Source organism: Marmota monax, unplaced genomic scaffold, assembly GCF_021218885.2.
Source record: "Marmota monax isolate L192 unplaced genomic scaffold, Marmota_monax_Labrador192_F-V1.1 WCK01_AAM20220418_F8-fsc00441, whole genome shotgun sequence".
Classification (NCBI taxonomy): domain Eukaryota; kingdom Metazoa; phylum Chordata; class Mammalia; order Rodentia; family Sciuridae; genus Marmota; species Marmota monax.
The window spans coordinates 503339-523785 of NW_026694644.1; the positions used below are offsets into that span (position 1 = coordinate 503339).

Sequence of the window (20447 nt, forward strand, 5' to 3'; positions counted from 1 at the left end):
GGTAATTAAAAAAAAAAAGTCCTGAGAATTAGGGAACTGAGTTTACCCAATCTCAGCACATAGTTTATTACTTACATTTTGCTATAAAAATAAGTCATAAAAAGTTCTTAAAAACAAACATGAAATTGTCCAAAAATTAAATGATTTGTCTCTTGGAACATTTTGAAATTTTAAAATTTAATCTTGAAGATGGAATTTGAAAATGATAAATAAATAGAAGAAAGACCAGTAGAACAGAGAAAGGGGTTCAGGAGGAAAGGAAGAGCAGAAGGAAAGGGGCAGTACTGGAGTTGAAAATGAGCAAACTAGATTATATGCATCTATGATTAAGTCAAAATTAACTCCACTATTACATCTGACTACAGTGCACTAACAAAAACATAAACGAGAAAAACAAATGACAAAATTATCTAATTAATAAATTATATTTACCATGAACATAAAATGTGTGGGAAAGAAGAGAATATTGGCTAAACTGTGGAAGGACAGATTGCTACCGCACATCTCATTTCATTCACATTCTTTATGATTGTGGCTCCCTCTGTCTCTGTTTCTTTTCTGAGTCAAACTAAAAAGAAAAAAAAGTCACCTTATTTTTCACAACTATGTAAATGATATTTATTATACCATCTGCACCATTCTATCTTTGTGATCTTGTTTCCATATTATCCAATTCTATTCTTCTAACAGAAACAAAGACTAAAAGTTTAAGCAAAGCAGGATAAAGACTAAAGAGGAGGTTGTAGTATAGTTTGAAGTCCAGATATGTTGGTAGCATCTTATGACTGACTGGCATTTTTGAAATATCATCCTAACCAGGAATGTGATCCATGTCAGGTAGTTCTTCCGTACAGTTACTCACATGTAGAATTCCAATTTAAAAAGAATAACACTTGTTTCTTAATAGTATGAACTATTGACACTGGTGCTTCTGAACCTTTTTTTTTTTCGTAAGTCATTTTGATTCTTTTTTTTTTCCCTTTGGGGAGGAACAGAAATAAAAATAGTAGCAAATGGTTTGTTGTGGGTCTTCCTAAAGGATCCTCAGAAGCTGCTTCTGAGTTTACCCTCAAGCATTGGTCTCCATGCTGTATTCCCTTACATCTCACAGATCTGCCTTATCATCTTTCAAAAGAAAAGAGAAAAAAAATTACTTTAATCTGTAGAAATTGGATTTTTAGTTCTGAAGTCATGGATTCTCCAGATCAGGTTTTAAGAAAAAAAAATTCAATGAATGAATACCATATGGATACTTCTTTGTAAAATGCTTTTCTCTCCTTGCTATCTTAGTGCTGGGAGCCATTAGCCAAGTAGGTATGACAATTTCCTTGCCAGCGTACCCCATGTTGCAGTGACATTGAATGTAGGTGAATTGTGGTAGTGCTGGCATACCTTGCTCAAGGACCAAGGCGGATTAGGGCGTTCCCGGTTTAGGTTCCAGGTTTAAGGTTTAAGATTATTCCTGCTGGGAATAGGCCGTATCTTGCTGCCTGAGTTCCCCTTGAGTTCTCACGGGATTCAGACAGTATATTTTTGGAGATAGAAGCCCAGTGGAGGTGGATTTGGGTAGAGAACGTGGATTTCCCCAGAACGTGATTGTAGATGGCTGGTGTGAGTTCAGGAATAAAGAGTTGCTGTTTGAATCTACAAGCTGTGTGGTGGCTCATGATTGTGTGCCCAGCCAGACTGCGGCATTTGTGCCCAGCCAGACTGTGGCATTTGTGCCCAGCCAGACTGTGGCATCTTAGTCCACAAACAGTATGTATTTTCTTCATGGACTGATGAAAGGATTTCTTATCATAGAACTCAATTTTTATACTTAGTAATATAAGAGTACTTTGCCTAAAACTGCACAGAAATACTATATTCCATCTCTTATACACTGTACTCTATTCCTGAATAGCATAGGAAATGAAAACATCTTTCATTAACCCAATAGAAATTAAAAAATAAAAAGAAGGAAAAAAATTCCTATTATGCAAGGACATAAAAGTTTTATAAATGCTTTAGCAAGTGAAAAGCCACACAAAAGTGTGTTGCTAATCAGTCTAATAGAAAAATTCCAAGCCCTGGGGAGACTGAGAAGCAATTCCAAAGTTCTTGCCCTCTCAGGAAACCTATTTAAATTCCAATCAGAAGCCAAGGCAGAAGCTTTATTTCATTTTTCTTTTTTTTCTAAGACCTTGTGAAGGCAGCACTTGAACAGCACTGGAAACATTCTCCATCTCGACGGCCAAAGATGCTCTTCCTCTCTTAGATATAGAATGAAGAGTTGGAAAAAAGAACATCACGTTTTGGCCATTACCAGAATGTTTAAGGAACTGTGCATGGTGAGATTTCTAATTCACACTTCTGAATTTTTAAAAAGGATTTTCAATGATGATATAGTGCTTCAAAGTGCAGGTGTTGTGGTTATGTTCTCATGGTTAATGCCATGCAATGTCCTTTTGCTTAATAACTGTGTACAATTGAGTTAGCTGCATAACCTTTCTGGCCCCCAGATTCCTCATCTTTAGTGGGGATTGTATCAAGATGAACAGATGCATTAAGGGATGAAACAATGCAGGTGGAGCTTAGAGGAGAGCACTTGACATCTGAAAGGACCCCATAGACAGCAGTTGTTACAGAATTCAAAACTATCTCCTATTTTTCTTCCTTTCCTTTGCTTTAGGAACTCTTATTGCTTCATGTCTAAAGAAATCCATACTCAGCTATTTACCTTTGAGTAAAAACTAATGATTCAGGAATTCAAATGAATATTTCCCCTCTATTTCTCCAATTATATCTTATTTGTTCCTTCTAAACACATTCTCATTTATCCTCTAACCCCCATCCTAATGCTTTAGATTATAAGGTGAATTTTATGAATCTGTATTAAAGTACAATAGTAGGAGCTTGGTAAATTTAAGTACTATTGTGCCAATCATAGATACTGATAGAGAATACAAAACTTACTATTTCTATAACCGCAAACTAACAAATGGCAAAGGGAAGGAAATTAAAGATAAAAAACAGGGACTCATAGGACAGAATGAAAGCTTCTGATTTAACTATGTAATTTTCTAAGTGTGCTTGATGTCATAGATTGCATTGGGTTCCTGTTGCAAAATTATTCAGGAAAGTTCAAGTGACTGATGTACAGAACTACTTCAGGACTAAGCATCATAGCTTGGTCTCACCCTTACCATTAGCTAAATCACTAAGATAACAGAAAAGAAGGAAATTCAGGCATCTGTTAAGAAGAAAACCAGCAGAGAATGGATATTTTTTCACCCACATTAAATATAAATATTGAGACATCTAAGGAAATTGGCACAACTATACTAAGGGCAAAGGAAAGGACCAGCTATCTGAAAATAATGTATATATTAGATAGCCAGGAAAGGGAATATGTTTAATCAGAAGGAAATGTTTAACCAGCAGGAAAAGAGATATATCTTCAATTGGTGAAGAAGAATCCTAGATCAAATATATGCTAAATTTAAGGTATTTTTTAAAAGATAATTATAGATAGGATTTTTAATTATTTTTAAATTAGTAACATAATTATTTAATAAAATATATGAAAATGTGACTGATATGTACATCCATGTGCATATAAATTATCTGAAATTTATTGCTTGAAGTACAATCACAAAAATACTGCCTGTAATGACATCCTAATTACAGATCTCTCTTACAGTTTTCAAATATATGTATGTATATATAAATAATAAAATTTCAACCATAAATTATATTATTCACAGAAAGTTGGTGTGAAAATTAGTTTTGCTGCTAAATAATTATTTTTGTTAGGAAGAAAAAAGTGAGTAGTGTGAATAGTGGGGCACAGAGAGGCCGACTTCCAAGGTCACTGCCCAAGGAGGTGGCTACTAGCCACAAGTCATGATTTGAGGGACCCCTAAGCAATATCAGGAACAGTGCCAGCATATTCAAGAGTATGGTGTCAAGGAAGGAGAGAACAAGGAGTGTTCTAAGAGAAATGTGGACAGTGTAACCTGTTACCTACATCATAATATAGAATTAAATTTGATATTGAAGAATATATATAGGTTAGAGAGGGTTGGGTCCATAATGTGGTCATTTTTGGAAAGTTTTCAATAGTTTAAAATTTTAAAATATAAGATGCTATGGTATGTTAGCCTAATAGTTCCACCTGTGCATATAAATTAACCATAAAGCTCATATTTTATCTCTGAACTTTAAGTAAAATTGATATTTCAGTTTTTAATCCTGATGCTTAATTCTAAATATTTCTACAATAGTAACAAAACACATTTTCCAAATAAAATATCTTTCATTGTTATGTGTTCCCTTCTAAATTATAAAATTATATTTAAAATATTTATAAATAATCAGTGTTTGCTTTTTGTCTGCATTTCTCACTTATAAAATGCTTTATTCTTTTTCATGTTATTAATGTCTTATTGATAGTATCAAGTTATGATAAGTTGTAATAATTTCATTTATATGGACATCTTAATTGCTGAATATTTTAGATATTTCTTAATTGCCAATATTAATACTGTATAAATTTCCAATGTAAAATTTCTACATCTCTTTTCATTAATAGAATAAGTTTATATGTCTGTGGTTACTAGTATAAGCAATACAAACGTGCTTATAATTCTGGAATCATTTATATATTTTTAGCAGTATTAAAGAATGAATAAATTTTGTTTACATTTTAGAGTAGGAGTCATTTTTTTAAAGTATGATTTTAATAAATGTATTTTATTCTTATGACTGGTTCAGTTTTATCTCACTTTGTTTATGCAGACATTGCTTAAAATATTGCTGACATGAATACTCACATCTTCCTTTAGATTTATGCTTTCTATGGATCAGAAAGCTTAGGCATGATGGTCATTCAATAGCACAAAGCTATTAACCATGAAGTTGGGATTGCTACCTTTTTGACAGAAAACAAACAGATTTTTGTCTTTGTGCTCAAGTATTTATTTGGAATAATTTTAAAGTAACAGAAATAAGATGGTATAGAGGGTTCTAATATGTTACTCACTTAATTTCCTTTAATTCTGTTTTCTTATGTTACCATGGGCACATTTGTCAAGACTAAGAGATGTCAGCAAATAATACAAGACTTTTCCTGACATGGTGGCGCATGCCTGTAATCTTAGCCACTCAGGAGGCTGAGGAAAGAGGATTACAAGTTTGAGGGCAGCCTTAGCAACTTATTGAGACCCTAAGCAACATAGTGAGACAGTCTCAAAAAAAAAAAAAAAAGGGGGTGGGGATGTGGCTCAGTGGTTAAGTGCCCCAGATTCAATCCCTGGGACCACTTAATAATAATAATAATAGTAATAACACAAAACTTTATCTATATTTAAATAATTTTTCACTACTATGCATGGTAGGATTCAGTCCAGAAAAGCACAGTACATTTAAGACATTACCTTTTAATGATCTAAAATCACAAAATTTGTGGTCAAAAACATGAGCACACTATACTCTTTGTTGTTGAAGTTTTAGCACTAATTTTGGAAATTCTGTACTTGAAAAAAGAAAGTGTTGGTTTGTTTGTATCTGATGAATCTTTAACCAAAAAAAATGGTATTTTTTCTTAAAACACTTCCAGATAAAGATGATGAGACAATGAATAAATAAGAGTTCCTTAATTATCCAACTAACACAGGGACTTGTCTTCCTTTTAACTTTTCACTCAGTTTGGATTTCTTTGTACAGGAAACAGGAATGGAACCAGGTAGGTCTCAGGGTCACAGTAATGCATTCAAGGAAAGCTAAAGACATTTAAAGTTGTTGTGTATTTAAAAAGTATCATTTCTTCCCTGCAAACAATAATCAAATATTTGATCTTTGTAAATCAATAAGAGGAAAAGCACTGGTTAGCCTTGTCTAGGTGAGGCAGGAGTCAGGAGCAAAGGTTGTCATTTGTGCTCTGCGTCCCTGGCTGTGGCAGGACATTCTGGCCCCTCCCCACTATCTGCATTTCTGACTGCATTGATGTTTTTAGTGGATGGCCTCACTGGACTCTCACAAGAACCAGGTGAGTAGCCCTTCCTATTAAACTCATTCATAGAGCATAAACTTGAGGCTTTTAAATTTTTTGAGAGCTATAATTAACCTAGTCTCAGAAAGTTTGGAAACCAGGTCTTCATGAGTTTGGCTAAACTGACTCCTGTAAATTACATATTGATCTTCTAGGGCTGTTGTCTGAGTCAGTGACCTAGTAGGGTTTATTTTATACTCTTGTTTCCTTGGTGATAAGATGTGAGCGGTGGATACAGAGCTCACAGTGGAAACAGAGCTCATGTTGCAGACCTCAGTGAGGAATGAATTGAAATCACAGTGATAGTGGCTGCTGTCAAACTAGCAGATGACATACATTTGTGCATGTTAGCTTTATTAATATTCCAATTTGTTTCTGTTGGCTTTATGGGGAAGTCATATATAGGCCCATTTTTCATTCTCGAATAAAGCCAACTATGGTTTTATTCCTGTATTTTAACAACAAAACATACATATGTATGCATATATTTACATATAAATATTCACAGACACAAATGCTATTTGTGATTCTGTCATATGCACAGGTGAGAATACAGTCACCTTTTGAAGCTGTGTCAACCAGAAGCAAATGATTTCAAGAGTTGGGAGTATGTATCTGGAGAATCATGGAAAAGTTTCCTGTGGGTAAAACACCTGTTTTCAAGTAAGAACATTTTATCATTTATATTTATATGTTACCAAATTTGACCATCATTATAATCCTTGGAGATGAGTGCATAAGCTGCTTATGAACATTTCTATGTTACAATAAAGTCAAATAAATTTGAAACCATGTGTTTTGAAGGATTATATCTGCTCAGATAGGGTCACATGTATAAACAATGCATATATAATAATAAAGTCTCAAGACTCTAAGTTTTATTCACCCAGTTATTTATTTCCTCACTACATGTTGCCGATATGCATTTGCAGGTGGCTGGACAAGTGCCTGCTGACTCTTCATGATGGCTCTGATTCCTTTCTCAAGATTCTTCATTCAAACATGAGCAAAGAAATAATATGCTTTAAACTTTAAGGTGGACCAAAACTGTAGAGACCATGGCTTCCATGAACTTACTGCTGGAAAAGAAAATGTCCTAGGCTTCCTCTGCTGATCTTCTGGGAGAGGACTGAATTTTGGAGCTAGAGATTCAGTGTTATAACTGTAAATCAAGCATTGTTATTTGCTTCATATTAAGCTTTAAATACATATTCCTCTACAATAAATAGGGATAATAAAACCTCACACAGATTGTGGGTCCTAAGCAATTGCTTTCCCTGCACTCTTCCATTTATTCAGCATAAAACAGACATTATTTTTGTTAACCTTTGTTCACCTTTTTAAATGATAAATGGCGAGTAAAATCTCAAAACTTTGTATGTATTCATGCATCAAATATAGTAGAGCTATGCACTGTATTATACGTCTTTCTGTTTTATAAAGAATGAATCCTCTCATTCACAGAACCAATCCTTTCCAATGATTTTAAGAAATTTTTGAGGAGCATCCATGGTTGTCAGGAGCCACCTCAACTGCCTCTTATTTCTTCTTCTAATGGTAGATGAAGCAGTCCCCTAATCAAGCATGGCAGGCTACTCATCCCTGCCTCATTCTATGCCTATGGAAGGTGTAATTAATAAATAATAGGCTTTCTTTGTTTGCAAATTGAGTGTGGCTTCAGAATGCCCTTCAACAAATACAAGAGGCAGCTCCTACATAATGGTTAAAGCTGGATTTTGACAAAGTAACTCCTCCACCATGTTGAAAATCTGGTTTTCTTAAAGTGTACAAGAATTTATCTATACCTCAATATTGCCTGATGTACAACAGCCTTCAATAAATATCTAATAATATGTTCTCAGTGATAACGAAAGCACTCCAGATAAGTCCACCTAATGATGCAGCAACTAGTTGATGACTGTAATATTACAAATAGCTTGAAGCAATTTTTTTATCTAAATTATATGTTTTCATGATCACAGTTTTACCTTCACCTTTTCCTTGGAAATCATGCGAAAACAGAGCACTATAACTGAGTTTGTCCTCCTGGGCCTTTCGAATAATCCAAGAGTTCAGAAAATAGTATTCGTTGTGTTTTTGTTGGTCTACATTGCAACTGTTGGAGGCAACATGCTGATTGTAGTGACCATCCTCTGTAGCCCTGCACTGCTGGGCTCCCCCATGTACTTCTTCTTGGCTGTCCTGTCCTTCCTGGATGCCTGCTTCTCTTCTGTCATCACACCAAAGATGGTTGTGGACTCTCTTTATGAGAGAAAAACCATCTCCTATAAAGGATGCATGATTCAACTTTTTGCTGAGCACTTCCTTGCTGGAGCAGAGTTAATTATTCTCACAGCCATGGCCTATGACCGCTATGTGGCCATTTGCAAGCCCTTGCACTACTGTTCCATCATGAACTGGAGGCTCTGTGGCATTCTGGTGGGGGTGTCCTGGACAGGGGGCTTCTTGCATGCCATCATACAGATTCTCTTTACTTTCCAGCTGCCCTTCTGTGGACCTAATGTCATTGATCATTTCATGTGTGACCTCTACCCATTGCTGGAGCTGGCCTGCACTGACCCACATGTCCTAAGCCTTCTGGTGATCGCCAACAGTGGGTTAATCTGCATCATCAACTTCTCCTTGTTACTTGTATCCTATGGTGTCATCTTGTTCTCCCTGAGAACACACAGTGCTGAGGGGCGTAGGAAAGCTCTGTCCACCTGTGGATCTCACATTACTGTTGTGGTTTTGTTCTTTGTCCCATGCATATTTGTATATGCAATACCTCCTTCTACCTTCCCTTATGACAAAATGGTGGCCATATTTTACACCATCCTAACTCCCTTGCTTAATCCTTTGATTTATACTTTCAGGAATAAGGAAGTAAAAAATTCCATGAGGAAAGTGTGGAAGAGGTTGGTAGTAGTTTCTGATGAAAGGTAGATATTAAACACTTTAAAAATTAAATTTCTGACCTAATAAGTAATTTTTTCTGATAAAAACTTTATAGGATTTTCTTTGCATAGAAATATGGTAATATACATTTATAGAAAAACCTTCATGTATGGGTCATAAAATGATCCTTACTTTCACTTCAGGTATCAGATCTGAGCTGGCAACTTGATATTTCATATATAAGTTAAATAATTGAATTGTATGCTTCCTTAGAATCTAAAAATAAAAGAAATGAAGAGTGAGAAGAGAAATTACCTACTGATTGCTATCCATTCACTCTATTTGCAAAATCTTTGCAGAGGAAAGACAAAAATATTCTGTGTATTAATAACAGAAATTTACTCACACTGTTTCATGGTATAAAAGATTGATGACAATGATCTTAGTGACTGTTGAAGGACTCAAGTCAAGCAGAGAGTAGAGATTCATAAAACTTCTACTGAAGGATTTCCTTTGTCAGGTGACTTCAACATTCAGTGTGGGCTGCAAATTTTGAGTCCCTTCTTGCATTTCCTGGGAGATAGGATTTGATTGGTCCAGTTCTGCCTATGGATAGCTCCTCTCAGATATGAGACAACCACCAATCAGCTGTTGTGGGAGGACAGAGGGGCACACTCCATATGGGAGTCAGCCATCAGTATTTTTTATTCAAGTGCAGTCAAAGGAAACTCTTGAAACACCACTATACCAGCAATGCCTTCCTAAAGATGTGTACATAGGGCTGTGACTTCCTCCCCTTGCAGAAGAAATAGTAGCCAGAGGCACCAGAGAGTAAAACATCAATTTTAAAAAAGGATCACATTTCAATTTGTATGTTTTTAATTTTCTTGACTTTGACTACCAAGTGAAAATAATTCTATTGGTATAAGTATCAATAAAGAGATAATTTAAATGTAGATAAACAAGTCATTCTTATTGCTAACATAGTTAATCTCAGATTACCATGTAACTTCTGGAACAAACCTATGTACTGACATATTTCAGTTTCTCCTAATAATAGTTATGGCTTTAGATCTCCATGGTGTCTTCTATGTAGATTTGCTTAGGCATGATGACACTCATCTCAGTGATCTTGTTGGGCTACCACTAAGTTGGCTCCTTATAGTTACCAGAATTAGTCAATGAATTTTCAGGAATACACTGCCAATATAAAAAGTGGAAATTTAAGAAAATGTTTCTGGATATTTGAAAGAACAAGAGTGGGTTTCTACCTTTAAACAGGAAATGATTCAGGAAAGATGCTGTATTAACTCATAGGTAATATGAAAACATGATTTTGCTCATAATCTCACAGTTGTTCTGCATTTCCTTAGAGGAAAAGGGGGAGTCCTGGCAGTGACCTCCCAGACTCTACAATTTGGGTCACTGTGACCTCTGTGACTGCTTCTTTCTCACACCTTCCCTCCGTATGGGCTCTTTTACGTTCAATGAACACCAGGGTCATCTCCTAGTTCAAAGCCTTTGCACATATTTCTTGATTTGGACCCTTCTTCCATCCATTCTATTCTCATTCTCTCTGCATCTCACATTACCTACATCTTAAAAAGCAGAACTCTGCACTGTGGCTTTCATTAAGCCCCCTCATCACCACCTCTCTGTTCTCTGAGATCTGTATCACTCTCTCACCCTCCATATAATTTGTATACTTGTATTTTTGTTTGTCTCCTTTCATAGACTGTAAGCTACGAGGTAGAGGATTTTTTTTCTCTTAGGTTCACTGAGGCATCTCTGTTTTAATAAACAGACATTGACTGTATGAATGGATGATATATCTTCCCTTAGTAAAGTTTAAATCCATCTCTAATATTAACTTAATGAAATGTTTGCAAAGTGAATATAGACATTGCTGGCATTATCCTGCAGATGTTGATACAAGCTACAGTCACCCTTTGACATAGTTTAGAAGGGGATATTTCAAATAAATTCTACTTTTAGTTATTTCCTCTATGTTAAATTATTTATTATAATATTTTTTCACTCTCCATTCATCACTTGAAAAAATAAAAGTTTTTCTCAGTGATCTTTAGCTATTTCGGATCTCAGTAAAATAATTATTGCTTCAAATTTCCATTTTATTGATTAGGTTTGATCTGAATAATTTTTTTATTATTATTCATTGGAACACTAACTTTAGTAAGATATAACTTTAAGTGAACAAATTTTAAAGTCAGGTCCTAATTCACTCTGAGATTTTACATGAGATACATACACATGGATCAAAAGACAAAAGAGTGCTGAGCATGTGGCACACACCTATAATCTCAGTGGCTTGGGAATCTGAGGAAGGAGGCCAAGTTCAAGGCCACACTCAGCAATTTAGTGAGATGTTGTTTAAAAATAAAACTTGCAATAAGAAAAATTGCTAGGGGTGTGGCTCAGCAGTAGAGAGACACACCTGAGTTTAATCCCTAGTACCAAATAATAACAATAATAATAATAATACAAAGAGTACAAGCATCAGTTGTCATCTATTCTGAATTGCATAGTTTTCATGACTGAATGACCAAAGTTCACTGCCCTCAGTCAAACCTTGGGTACCCTGGTTTGGCTTTATGTGGAGTCCTTAGGTATCTCAACTTTTCTATCCACAAGAAATATTAAATGAGCCTTCACAAAATTCACTCAGAGATTGAAGGGACTTGGTGAAATCATCCCAGGCTCTGCCTAATTGACTGATTTTTGTTTTGCTGGACAAGAAATCTTATGCCATTACTATAGATATGTTATTAAATAATAATAATTTTAAAAATGCTTTAGACTCATAGTTGTGAGATTTAGATTCTAAGCATGTTTTGTTACTAATGGGTTTTGTCACCTTGAGTGAGACTTCTCTCACTTTTTCACCTCAATTCCTCATGTTGAAGAAGGATTAATAAGAACAAAATAATTTATTCTGCACTTTTTCTGAGTCAGAGATTACTAGTTTTATGTTATATCTTTAAGTCTTTATAAAATTGTATAGTGGAAAATGATAAAATTATAAATTTTTCTTCACACTCCCAATTAACTGGTGCAGAAGCTGTGGTCTAAAAGCTTTAAGTGACACAACAAAAAAAAATATTCTCAAAATTCTTCCAGCCTATTTGTAATTTTTTTTAAAAGGCCAGGTTGACTGTATTATTTTCCCTAAGATGTTTCTCTCAGACACTTGCTTGCTAGTTGGTGCTCAACACAGAAGCTAAAGTGTGAAGTGTTTTGCAATCTGCCTCCTGCTTCTTTCTACCACCCTCACTCTGAATTTCTGATATAAACCTCATCATAGTCATCTCAAAGGCAATGGCATAACTGGCAGGACACTAGGTAGCAAATCCTGGTCTCCATCCATCTTAGGAAAGTAATTTCATAATGTCCCAACTATAATAGTTTATGATTACATTTAAATTAAAAGATCTGGCTTTCTTCCTTGTGTGGAAGTGAATATATCTTTAGAAATAAGAGAAAAACTCATAATAAAAGTATTCAATAATTCTGATCCCTTTTTTTTCTCTCTACACTGGCTTAAAACATAGATGGGATGAGAAATGGGGAAAATAAATATTATTATTAGTTGACCTTTGCAAAAGATGAAATTGGAAATTGAAAATATTAATGTAGTTAATTAAATTTAGATAGTTGATGTGGTGGGGCCAGGTCTCATGTCCACCAACATCTAACTGGCTTCAATGAATTTCATGTTTCCAAAAGAGACTAACTTAAGCCAATCATAAAAGAGGTGAGCATGGTTTTCTCAGTTGCAATTCATATCAAGTTGAAATTTAACTACTTTTCTACAGTGCCTGCCTTCTACAGTCAACAAGGTAACTCACTGATGTCCTTTGGGACTTGCTGGGAGTAGGGCTTTCTTAGAGCTCCTGAGGATAAAAGCCTTACACTTCTAAAACCTTTGTGGAATTACTATAAATTTCCAGTGTAATAAAAATAAATGTGTTTATTTACACTTTTACCAAAGACAAACTGGTAAAAAAAAATAGCTGGTTTCAGAGGGTTTCTCAGAGCACAGGGGTAGTTTCTTTCACACTGTTTTCAAGAGACAAATTAAGAAACTTCTAAGTTTTACAACTTTCTTCAATGCTCCAGTGTAGAAATTGTTGTTTTCATCTGACACAGGGCTTTGGGAGGAACCATGTGTAATATGTCCACATGTAGAGTCCCCTCTCCACATACTCTATCCACATCCCTTAACCTCTATGATAGAAAGCTGTACCCAGGCTTCATGTGATTCAGCTTCCTGTAAATGAAAGGTGAAGTTCTTTGGAAAGCATCTGTTTGCTTAACAGAAAAAAAGGTAAGGATTTTAATCTATCTGAAATGCTCTCTTCACATGGCTTTCTCAAGACTGTCAAGAATACTGTGTCTTCTATGAAAGGTAGAACTTCTAGGGAGTATTTTCCCAAACAAGAGTGATGCTTTTCCAGGGTTCTTAAAAATCTTCCTAGCTTCAGCAGGAACATACACTATTTCTTCAGCAACTCTCTGCTCACAGAGGGTGGAATAATATAGCACCATACATTGAGCCCAGCATGGCAGAACTTTTGATCTTGGGATCATCTCACTTGAAGAGTTTAATGTCAGTGGTGTGGTTTCTGGAACAAAGTATGTAATAGGACTCCACTCTCCATACACTTGGAGTTTCAGGACACTTGGTCATCCTTGTTCAAAATGCACCACCACCTACCTCCCTGGTTTGGGGTCAAGTGGGTTGGAGAGAAAGAGGCTGAGCTTTATGGTGAAATTTTGGGTCACAAACCCTTTTTACCTCCCCTCTCCAGATCTTCTTTCTCCTACCTCACAACTCTGCAGCTATCTGTTCACTTATCAGTCTCCTGTTTCCTACTCTAATTCATTGAGTCTATGACCTTTTCCCTTTCACTATCATTCATTAGCTATCTAATTTGTATTTTGATATTTTTTTTCATCATGAATTTGCAGAACTTGACTTTGGGATCAAATCTGAAAATTTTTAAAAAAATCAACTGGAATCTTCTGACAGCTCAAGTTTTCTCTTTTTTGAGGATACAATGACATGAATGCTTGGGATTTGCTGTTTTATATGACAGGTAAGGTGGATGGGAAAGAGAATAGCTGTTTAGTAGCAGCATTTCATTCTTGTTTTGCCTCAATAAAACTCTCTGGGTTACAGGTCGAATTTCATACCCAGAAAATAACAAGGCTAATGGACATACTTTTCTTGCAAGAAAATGTTCGTGTCAAAGGAAATAACATAAGTGAACCTCTATTTAAGCTATAAGGTAATGAAACAAGGAAAATAGGTAATATGAGGTATTTTATTCACATCAACACAAAGTGAATAGTAATATCAAAGCAAAGGGAATAGAGGTAGATGTTTATTTCTAGACAAAAATAAAGAAGGGTCTTGGGTCCAGATATGATTTAAACTTGTTAAAATTTTAATGGGTAGAAATAAAAATTTAAAATTAAAGAAGAGTAAATGGTATGCCCCACTACTGTGGTAATACCCCAAAGGTATTATCAGAGAGGAAGGATAGTTCAGGAGTTTTATGAAATAATGACTGGTTTCAATAAAAAACCTGAGGCAGTATTGATCTGAGCTTATGCACACAGCCTGTCAAAGTGCTGCCTTCCAAATCTTTTTTTTTTCCTCTTATTTAAAATAAACCAAAATAGCATGGCCTGGACAGCGTGGTTGACCATCATTTCCCCAGGACTTTCTAACAGCCTTTGTATTGAATGAGAACATAGATTTTTAAGACAAAGCTTTACCACTATTTCTAATGTTTGAAATTTTACTACCCCATTAACTCATTCTCTAAGGCTACTTAGACTTGGGAAAGGGATATTTGATAGAATTGCATAAAGCTGTGTGTAATTTTTATGTAATTATTTATCTTATCTGGAAGTGTGTAATCCCTTCATCATGATGGCAAAGTGCTTGAGAACATCTTTCCATGCCCTACTATAGTGGCTGCAGATCTGAGGGGGTCTGGTGACAGATGTGATAGTGCTCTTTAATTCATCGATGGACTGGCAATTAATCAGACACAGGTAGACTATCTCAGAATTCATACTAAAATAAGTGCTGGGAATATTATGAGACAGAATAAAGATGATAACTCCCAAAGTTAGATAACTTGTTAAATCATAAAGGGGAAAATTCATAGATTCAATGGTATAACATTCAAAACAGGAAAGAGCTCAAAGCAAGATATCAAAAACAATTTTAAAAGACATACATAATTCAGACATATGAAATATAAGAAATGAAAATATACAAAAATATTATACTGTCCTCAGTAAACAAATAAATGTTTATTCTAATTTTTATTCTATTAGCCAACCAAATAAGATAATGCTTAATTTTAGAATTTTATTTTAAAAAAATGCTATTTTGCTACAGTTTTAGAAACTATGGTAAATAATGATCCAATGTGTTCATAAAAGGGATATCTAGAAAAAAAAAAAAAAAAAATATATATATATATATATATATATATATATATATATACACATATATACATACACACACACACACACATATACATATGCATATATAACTATAAAAAATCTAGGAGAATACATAAGGAATGGTATGTTACCTCTGGAGAGTGAGATGGAAAATTATGAATTTTGTAATTCAATATAAACTTTGGATATTTCATTGTGAAAATACTCTTATACCATGATGAAAATATTTCTAATAAATATTAATACAACAAAATTGGAAAGGCATTAGACAATGATTATCAGTAATTATGAAAATTTATACATTTTATGCCTCAGAAGTTTGTAATATATATTGATGAAATTATTAAAAATAAAGTATATAAATAAGAGATTTGGGCAAATGTTTATATATGAGAGTTAAAATATAAAAACAATGTTAAAATTAAATAGTAAAATTTATGTTGTGAAATTTCAAATGTTAATTTATAATCAAAAAAGGGATAATTGTATTGTGAATACTCTGTGAAAACTAGAAAATAAAGTATTATTGGATGATTTAAATTCTATAAATATGTGTGCATATAAAGCAGGATAGAGCAAAATAATGGGGATTATTCATATAGTGAAATTTTGCAATATAACTTTAGAATTATGATTTGGAAGAAACAAAAATGGTCAAATGCAAAAAAATTCTGATAAATATGTTAGGAAAAGTCATTTATAAGTAAAGTCCTTATTCAGGTTCTGGGCAGAGTGGCACATCAAATTTACGGTGTGAGACTCAATATCATATATCCAACATGTGTAGTGGATTGTTTTAAATATATAGTAACTTTCCTTAATAATTTCAACCTTAATGATTTATTCATATATCATATTCTCATATGTGTGCTGACTGAAAATGAAACTAAAATTAGGACTGGGGTAACTCAAAAGTTGAAGAAATAATTTCATATTAAAACGTAATTTGGTCAAGACATTGAAGAGGAAAAATGGGCAAAAACTGAGGTCCATATCAAAAAACATGTTTTCTCAAGAGGACATCCCCAATGTACACTTTGATATTATATATAGATAACAGTTTCCATAATTGAGATGCATTCCCAGTATTTACACATATATATCATACGCATTTGTGTACAAATATGTGTCCATTAAAATCTTAAATTTTTATAGAAATGAAAATTTTAAGACATTAAGATGACACAAGTAAGGCACTACTACATAGTCATTAGCTCTCAGACATTGGCAGAGAGCGCAATCACTTGTAGGTTTTCTTCTTTCCCCCCAAATATTCTTTGTCCCACCTAAGAAGAGCTTGCATCAATGCCTATGGTTAAAGTAAGGGATTCAATTTAAAAAAATCCTACTCTTTATAATACATGAAAAAATGGGAGAATCACTGTATTATGTTGTTTGAAACTACAAAGTTCTCATTGAGTACAGTTCACATCTACTGCCAAATTATCATTGTATCAATTTTATTTGCAGATAAATCATTTCTCAGCTGTGTCCTTTCTCTACTCACTCTACCCATGGAGCTGAATCACAGTGTGAATGAGTTCATTCTATTTGGGTTAACACAGGATATTCTAAAGGAGAAAATAGTGTTTGTGGTCTTCTTGTTTCTCTATCTTGCAACTCTGTTGGCAAACTCACTCATTTTGATAACCATTCGGTTCAGCCGGACACTTGGGAGTCCCATGTACTTCTTCCTTTTCTACTTATCCTTGGCTGATTCCTGCTTTTCAACAAGTACAGCCCCCAGATTGATTATCAATGCTATATCTGGGAACAAAGTCATCTCTTACAATGAGTGCATGACACAGATCTTTGTTGTTCACTTTTTTGGCTGTATGGCAACCTTGGTTCTCATCCTCATGTCCTTTGATCGCTATGTGGCCATTTGTAAGCCCCTGCGATATACAATCATCATGAACCAACAGGTCTGTGGTGCGTTGGTGATTCTGGCCTGGGTTGGTTCTTGTATTCACTCTTCAGCACAGATTTTCCTGGCTTTGAAATTACCCTTTTGTGGCCCCAATGTGATTGATCACTATTTCTGTGATTTGCAACCTTTGTTGAAACTTGCCTGTATGGACACTTATGTCATCAATCTACTCATAGTGTTTAATAGTGGGGCCATATGCATGGTGAGTTTCATAATCCTTCTTATCTCCTACACTTTCATTTTACACTCTCTGAGCAATAAGAGTGCCGAAGGAAGAAGGAAAGCCCTCTCTACGTGCACCTCCCACATCATTGTGATCATCTTATTCTTTGTTCCATGTATATTTACATACACTCGCCCTCCAATCACATTTCCAATGGACAAGATGGTGGCTGTCTTTTATACAATTGGAACACCCTTGCTCAATCCTCTGATTTACACTCTGAGGAATTCAGAAGTCAAAAATGCCATCAGAAAGTTATGGTTCAACAAACTGTGACTCAAGGCAGCCAAAAATGGAAGACTTATTATTAATTCTACAATAACTTAAGTAAAATTGCACAATGGAGAAGAATAAAGTCCTCATCCCAATGTTATTGTATAATTCTATTCCAGTAGGATATTTGGCAAAATAGGCAGAATGAGCATGTACCCATTTTATTTTAGGACAATATTACTTAAAATGACAGACTACCAAGTGCAGCCATATTTGAGGTGCACCAGCCCTCTGACTTTTGCTCTCTGAATTGATTCCCCTGCCTTTTTGAAGCTTTATGAGCCAGATCTTGTTGTTTCTATAATTTTATTTCTTTAACGCACTATTGTAATTGGGATTTTCTTCTTTATTTTCTTTCTGAACATCTATTTTTAACATTCTTTTTTTGGGAAATGAGATCTGGTACTCTTAAATCTATGTCATATATTATCTGGCTTAACAGTAAATAACCAAAGTTACTCCAAGAAATGTATGTTCCCCAAGGATCGTAAGTATTGTGTAGTTGACACCTATTTGATAATTCATTATTTTTGTAAAAAACTTTAAAAAAGATCTTTTATTCCTCTCATGAAGATATATAGACTGACAACGTGTTCTATTCAAATAAAATTAAAACTGGTTATAAGGCACACATTGAGTATTGAACCATGATTTCTATTATTTATGGTGATTTTTTTTAATAACTAATCTTCACTGCCCATATTTTTTGGTTGATGAATTGAGAATCTTTTGTAAAATTTTGAGTCATAAAAACTACCACTATCACAAATGAGGTATAATTATAAAAAGAGTCACAGTAGAGAAAAAGAGCTGGTGTCATTATTATTAATCTAAAGAGTAAGATGTCCACTTTAAAATACCCCACAAAGTACATCGTGGGAGCACAATTTGGATTAGTTCTGAGGTACAGTCCTAGTGCAAGAAAAATGTTTCCCTTTGGTCAGTATGACTGGCAGACATATCATTTCAGAATGAACATTTCAAACTGTTTACTGAAACCCATAGCCAATAATGCCTGTTTGTCAAATTCTGCTGGTATGAAGTCAGTTTCATATAGTAATTGGGCTTCCTATGAACAGTCATCTAGAGAGAGAAGGATAGTTACTAATGGCCAGAATAAACATTTGGTGCATTAATTTACATATTTTGTAGTTTCTCATTCAATAAACATTTTGGTTCAGATACTTTGAACTGGGTTTAGACAAAAAGAATCAGTTCAATCACGTCTGGACAATAAAAGGCCATTGAAAGGGGAGCCAGAATGAAAATAAGTGCTTTCCTACAAATCTGAGAACTGTCCCCTAAACTGTAGCAGATGAACCTACACAGTACCACTTTGGGATTCTTCCCATGAATCATGACATGCTTCCTCATGGATATTCAAACTCCATTAATAGAAGTTTGGAAGATTTACGTATTATTTGCTGGAAAACCTCAAAGTCCAAATTTTATTGACAGCAGGCAGCAATTTTTGGATTATGACATTGACTATCAGCAAACCGCTTGCCTTGCCAAGGTTTAGTTTTATGATATAAATAGAAGGGAAGCTTAGGAGTTGAAAACAGGAGAAAGAAGATGTAGTAATTGAAATGACACAACAGAAGAGGTTTCCTGATATTTGGATAAGCTGCTTTTAGCACAAACATTTGTGGGATGATTGGGAAGCTCCTCCTTCCTGGATTAATTAAGATTAGCTGAGATTATTCTGAAGCTGTGTTGAAGGCAACAATACCTCAGAGAAGCATTTCCATCCTGTATATTAAAGTTCCCACATTTAAAATGAGGGTTCATAAGGCTTCATGCACTATCTCTGTGTTGATGGCTCTCATCTGAATGTCACATTTCTGTGACATCTTCCTCTGTAGACTTATTAGTGCCTTCACAGCTGCTGCCTAACTTTTCCTGCCTCACTCTTACTCCTACAGTTTTCCCCAGGAAAACTGTTCTTTCTGTTGCCAAAGCATTGAAGTAAAAAATAAACAGACGAAATGAAGTTCTAACAGTTGATACCAAATGTCTTAGAAAAAAATAGTTCACCTTCACTATATATCCAGGGTGTGGTATATTTTCTTACCAACTCTCCTACCACCCTGATAAAAGTAAGCTCCCATTGGCTCTAACTAGATTTCTGCTAATTTCCATAAGGATTTTTAAATTCTGATGTTATGTTTTGAGTTGATTGAGTTGATAATTTCAAAATATATAAAAGCATGGTTTGGGTCATCTGATGAATACCTCATACCCAGGTATAATCACCTAATTTGAGTGCCTGAACGTGATCATTGTTAAAAGTTGTCAAACACTGTTACTTTGTGATTGGAGGGCAAATGATGAGCAGGGTTTACAAAACAAAATTATATTAACTTAGCATTACTTAATTTAAATAACATTTGTTTTCTTAATTTTAAACAATTTACTGTTGTAGTTATTTTTAATTTTTGCATTTTTAAAGAGTTGTAATCATATAGCATTTATAATTATTTTCATGTTTCCAAATGTATTATTGCAATCATTTGTGCTAATCACTTAAGTTAGACCTGGGGTTTATAAGAAGTTCTTTTTTTCCCTAGAATTCTACATGTTACTCA

At 34.5% G+C, this 20447-nt stretch overlaps 2 protein-coding genes across 2 annotated transcripts; both read left to right on the plus strand.

Annotated features, from left to right (window-relative positions):
• Nucleotides 1–5917: 5917 nt before the first annotated feature.
• LOC124078373 (olfactory receptor 4C15-like) lies at nt 5918–10697 on the plus strand. Its single transcript, XM_046423126.2, has 3 exons — nt 5918–6028; nt 6576–6694; nt 6964–10697. Exon 3 carries the CDS (start codon nt 8042–8044, stop codon nt 8975–8977), a length of 936 nt encoding a protein of 311 aa, XP_046279082.1. The 5' UTR covers nt 5918–6028; nt 6576–6694; nt 6964–8041; the 3' UTR covers nt 8978–10697.
• Nucleotides 10698–16804: 6107 nt separating this feature from the next.
• Nucleotides 16805–17862, plus strand: LOC124078369 (olfactory receptor 4C11-like). Its single transcript, XM_046423122.2, has one exon. It carries the CDS (start codon nt 16822–16824, stop codon nt 17860–17862), a length of 1041 nt encoding a protein of 346 aa, XP_046279078.2. The 5' UTR covers nt 16805–16821.
• Nucleotides 17863–20447: the final 2585 nt, after the last annotated feature.

Coding starts and splice junctions, on each gene's coding strand:
- LOC124078373 (XM_046423126.2), top strand. CDS start 8,042: ATGCGAAAACAGAGCACTATAACTGAGTTTGTCCTCCTGGGCCTTTCG.
- LOC124078369 (XM_046423122.2), top strand. CDS start 16,822: ATGTTGTTTGAAACTACAAAGTTCTCATTGAGTACAGTTCACATCTAC.